Here is a 5,624-nt window from a genome sequence, read left to right on the forward strand (position 1 = left end):
TGAATATCTAATAGATGTAGTGACAGCTGGCAGAAGAGGAGCATATGGCAAACCGTGAGAGCTGATATGGAGAAAGGTGTTTTATCTGAGGGAAATTATAGATAGGAGTATAGAAAACATTTGCATCCTGACACCTATCCACTTTTGCTTAGCTATACATGTTCCTTATATCCAATGTTGAACAGTACCATTGATTTTTTTAGAAGCCAAATGTATGCACATAAAAAACATCATCATCTCCAAAGTGTTTCTGGTAGATGACAAAGCTCAGACTTCTACAGTTTTGCAGCAGAGGTGCTATGTTTTTCAGCAGCTCCTTTAGTAGGTGGTCAGAAGCTGGCTTTTCTCTTCAATGTGATATTTTTCTCCTTTCATCTTCTTTTTCAGTAAAGGAAATGTGTATTTCTTTTAAGATGTTCCTAAAACCTATTTGAGTTTGCTGCGAATATTACTGTTGCTGTATTACTCAGAAAAAAAAATCAAGTAATATAGAAATATTATCTGTACTACTTTTGCTAAACAATAACTGTCACTTTCTAAGGCTTCATTCATTATGGGCTTCAGTGCTTCCTGCAGTAATTAAATAGAAAGGCTGATAGTGTTATAAAAACTACTCTTAACTAATATTGTTGTTTCCAGCTACAAACTAAATTGATTTTCTCACAGATTCTGAAAAGCCAGAAGATTTCAAAGCCAAGAGATTTCAGAGCAGTATAAAATGTTTTTGTTAGAAATAACTGTTGAATAATTACATTGGATTTGAGGAACTACTATCTGGAAATTATCTTTACAACATTTTTAGTAGGTGCATAGTATAACATGTAATTTTATTTGCAGAGTAAGGCAGCTGGAAAGAAAACAAAGGTTTACCATATTGCCAAGGAGATCATGAGCTCAGAGAAAGTGTAAGTGTCAATCTAAACTTAACAGCTACTCAGTTTATTTTAATTGGGCAATTAAAATGTAACTGCTTTTTCTTGCTTTTCTGATAGGTTTGTGGATGTGCTAAAGCTCTTACACATTGTAAGTATGCAAAAAAAAGAAGTTTCCTCTTCTATTTGTTTAATCTGTGAAAGCTCTATGTTTAGGCTTTATTAAAGTTTCAGATTTTATATAATGGATTAATATTTCAGTGGTTCATCCTGCACCTCCTTAATTAATGTATACAGTCTTCCAGCTGAGAGGGCCTATTGCTTGAATATTGAAAATGGAATATATATCCATTTATGTTAATCACCATCATATTTATAAGTCAGCTTGTACCATGGCAACCAAAATAAAATCTTTGATTAGAATAACTTTTAAAGTAGCAGGGGGAGACAGGAGCAATTTACCTTTAGAAATAGTGCATAAAAAGACACATCCTTTAGGTAATCTAATGAATTAGCTCTAATGGTGCATATCCATCACCATGGAAGCATATTTTCTGGGCTGCAATTCTTTGACAGCTGCTTGCTTTTTGATAACAACTGTGATTGTAGGATGTGCACTGTGTTGTCTGCAGCAAGGGTTAAGTATAATCCATGCTTATGCAGACCAGTCATCTGTTAAAAATACTGTGATGAAGGTGATAATAGTAGATTAATTAAGAATTTAATTTTCTTTAGCTCCGTTTTATGTGTTTTCTAACAACTTCTAAGTGATACGTGTTTGTACCATTTTGTCAGTATTAAGGGCAAGCATAGTGATTTTTTTCCTTGGGCAATAGAAGTGGTTATGTTGCACAGACGGGTTGGTCTGTCTCGGTCTCTTGAGAAGGAAGTTCTGTGAAACTGGGAACAAAGGCTGTTATAGATGGATGTATACAGTCCTGTAATACAGAGATCTTTCAGGAAACAAAAACTTGCCACACCACTTGCTGATTCCCTCTTTTGCCTTCCATTTTAGTAATTGATTTTCTTACTCTGCTTGGTTTTTAAAAGCTGGGTCAGGCAGTTGCTGCTATATTAATTTTAATTATCATATTTTTCAGGCATATAACTTACGTCTTGAAGGTGGTTTTGCTTTGCAGTGTAGCAATTCCTAATGTAACCTGTGTGGTACTGGAAGGGAAAGCCATTGGTGAGGAGGATGCAGGCAAGTGGAGGAAGAATGTGGGAGAGGGAAAATAGTAGGGAGTTTAAGGAGTTTCTGGGATAAACTTAAGGTTGTCATAGAATCATAGAATGGTTTGGGTTGGAAGGGACCTTAAAGATCATCTAGTTCCAACCCCCCTGCCATCAGCAGGGACACCCCCCACTAGACCAGGTTGCTCAAAGCCTCATCCAACCTGGCCTTAAACACTTCCAGGGAGGGGGCTGCCACAGCTTCTCTGGGCAACCTGTTCCAGTGTCTGACCACCCTCACAGTGAAGAACTTCTTCCTAATATCTAATCTAAACCTGCCCTCTTTCAGCTTAAACCCATTTCCCCTTGTTCTGTCATTAACTGCCCTTGTAAAAAGTCCCTCCCCAGCTTTCTTGTAGGTCCCTTCAGGTATTGGAAGGCTGCTGTAAGATCTCCCCGGAGCCTTCTCTTCTCCAGGCTGAACAGCCCCAACTCTCTCAGCCTGTCCTCATAGGAGAGGTGCTCCAGCCGTCGCATCATCCTCGTGGCCTCCTCTGGACTTGTTCTAGCTACTCCAGGTCTCTCTTGTGTTGGGGGCTCCAGAACTGGACACAGTACTCCAGGTGGGGCCTTACAAGAGCGGAGTAGAGGGGCAGAATCCCCTCCCTCGACCTGCTGGTCACGCTTCTCTTGATGCAGCCCAGGATACGGTTATTTGCCTTCTGGGCTGCAAGTGCACATTGTCTGCTCGTGTTCAGCTTCTCATTCACCACACACACAGTGTAAATGTGCAATGCTGTAGGATGCGGTTTTTTTGTTTTAATGGATAACTCGCAGCTCTATTCATGACAGTGCGCTAATTTCTAGCTGCCAAATACAAACCATTAGAAATGTTTTTGTTGGCTAGCAATAACAATTGATGTGTATTCAGCCTGGTCTAACAGAGAGGATGCTATGCTAGGAGTCAAGGAAATACTTTGTCCTCAACTTGTCCACAGGCCCGCAGTATGAATCTTGGCGAGTGTTGTCGTCAGAATGGGTGCCAGTTCTGAGGGTCCCGGTGCATTCTTCATTAAATAAAAATTGCCATATCTGATAAAGGTTGCAGAAACTAATTTTTTTTTATTTCTACAGAGTGGTATGCTTGAAGATTTGTGTATGTTCATCACAGATATTATTAAATCTATTGATGTAATCATATATTTCTTATGGATAATATTTAAATGTTGATAGAACTATTCTTTTTACTTTATGTGCACTGAACCACTTTGGCTTACTAGCTTCAGTGTCAGGGTTATTAACTGCCAGTGAAACAACCTCTAACAGATTTCTGGAATTAAAACTTGGGTTCTCCCCAGGCTGGGCTGTTTTAGGCAGACTAAAGATTTGGCTGACCAGGTGAGGCTCTATTACATCTTCTGAACAGTCTATCAGTGGTTTTAGAAAGTAAATATTTGAAATTCAGTAACTAATTCCATTAGTGATGGTCTGAAATTAGTAGCGTTCTCCTCAGTCTGTTTTAACAATGCCTGTTGATGCAGCTCATGGCTCTTAGTGCAGCCAGGGAACTGGACTGTTGAGGTAAGAAAAAGGTTTTTAAGTTGCTACTGTTCATAAAGCATTTGAAGTGGAGTCTAAAGCTTTTGAGAAGGTGGGGATGTGGTTGCAAACTGGTTACAAGTACTGCTGGCTTTTTAGCATTCTTTATTTTAGATTGACAAAGTCAAGTTAGGTGGAGCAAGTCTTACAGTATATCAGGGTACCTGCTTATTTGGACACTATCGCACTTTTTAAGTACATGTGACTGCTTCTGTTGAAGATAGACTACAAAAATTCTCTAGAAAATGGTAAACACTTAGGGACGTTTCTGTAATACGAAACAGGCTGGTCATAACAGAGATAAGGGACTTAAATGGCTCTGCACACTGGTGCTGTGGCAAACATACTCCTGAATGGAGTTACTTGAGGGAGGAATCAAACATTAGGTGTAATCTTGAATTCTCTGTAGAGGACAAGATTCCAGTAAAATGCTGTTAGAAATTCCTGAAAACAAAGAAGTTTAATTCAAAGCAGCTCATCTGTATGTATCTGTGTGAAATAGTTCATGTATGGTTTCCAGAGGGTAAACAAAGATTCAGAAGATGGGAGAAGTGCTATTTCTTCCCTAAGGGCACTTGCAGGACAAAAAGGAACCATGATTCGTCTGAGATGTTCTGTGCCCAAAAACCACCTGGTGTTCCTGGAAAGGGAGTGAGGCAAGATCACGCCATTTGCACTTTGTTGCGGGATTCTTTGGAAATGGTTTGCTTTGCACAAGTGAGAGGACCTTGTCAGCAGCACCCTGTTGCCCAAGGGTAAGCTGCCTGGCTTATTTGCTGTCCTTTCTTTTGTCCTTTTTTGTTCCTAATTTTGTTCTTTTGCTAAAACCCACCACTTTCCTTGTTCTCCCATCCTTTTTGATTTTGTTTTCCCCCTCCTGCTACAGTATGGGTAGTGAGGGTTCTGGTCCAGTGGAGGAACATGTTTTTTGGGATTACTCTTTCCATTGCAGGGCTTAGTGTATGACTTCCTTCTGTGTGAGTAAAGAAAACCTTAGGCCTGCAGGCTTTTGGCTGGGCCTTTAGATCTGTGCTTCTGACTTGCACCCCAGTTCTGTCCTTACTAGGACTTTGAGAGCAAGTGGGAGATTGTTAGGGGACACCTGTAACTTTTCTACAGCCGTGAGATCAGCCTCTTATTGGAGAAGGCAGACAAGAAGTAAAACTTTTTTTTTCCCTTCCAGAGATACCTATAAGAGCGAGATTTTGTTTTAATATGTTTCCATTTACAGAAGACATTTGCAAAATTATATATTTTTCTATATATATAAAGACTATAGATATATAAACTTCAGATATAGTAAACTTAAACTTTTTGTTTATTGTAGCCAAATGTTATGAAAAATAATTCATAGTAGACTTGGAAAAAGAATGTAATGGGCATATTGAGGAATAAAATAGCTATGGGTTTTGGAGCAAAGGAAGTCCTGATCTCTGGTCCTGGCTTATAACTGACCTACTGTTTGGCTGTGAAAAATTCTCTCAGCCTCCAGCTCCTTTTTATTCATCTGTAAAACCTGAATATTTGACCAGTCTCTGGTGAATATGTTGATACATTTTTAGTCTATGAAGTGCTTTAAAATTGCTGATTGAGGCATTTGTTAATGAATTGCAGCTGTAGTCATCTTATTAAAAAGGCTAAGGAAATCATTTTGGTTTGGAAAAAAGCATTGGTCTACTACCCAGCCTGTTCCTTGAAATAACATTCTGGGAATACGCCACAATCAAATAATTGATTGTTGTAAAAAAATTAACTCTGTTATTTTGTTAAAGACTTATAAGTTATTTTACTACCTGAGAAAAAGGTGTGGAACTAATTGTCAGCTTTTCAGAAACAACCTCATATCTTTGAAAACATCATGATCCACACTTACTCATGGTCTATCATTCCTATAGTTTAACAGTCTATGGCTAATAGCCCAACTATCATTAAGACTGCCTATTTATATTTTAAATAATATATTTGTGAAATCTTCTGTAG

The 5,624-nt window shown here is 38.6% G+C and overlaps 1 protein-coding gene across 1 annotated transcript in view; it reads left to right on the forward strand.

Moving 5' to 3' along the window:
• The window catches only part of LOC104525691 (FYVE, RhoGEF and PH domain-containing protein 6), a gene marked incomplete at both ends in the record, with an annotated part of 20,982 nt that extends 19,959 nt beyond the window's left edge, over positions 1–1,023 (forward strand). The window contains 2 exons of the mRNA XM_010168911.2: positions 838–905; positions 993–1,023. Of these exons, the coding sequence (XP_010167213.2) occupies positions 838–905; positions 993–1,023 (99 nt within the window). The remainder of the gene's footprint in view (positions 1–837; positions 906–992) is intronic.
• Positions 1,024–5,624: the final 4,601 nt, after the last annotated feature.

This window comes from Antrostomus carolinensis, unplaced genomic scaffold (assembly GCF_000700745.2).
Source record: "Antrostomus carolinensis isolate BGI_N321 unplaced genomic scaffold, ASM70074v2 scaffold12965, whole genome shotgun sequence".
Classification (NCBI taxonomy): Eukaryota; Metazoa; Chordata; class Aves; order Caprimulgiformes; family Caprimulgidae; genus Antrostomus; species Antrostomus carolinensis.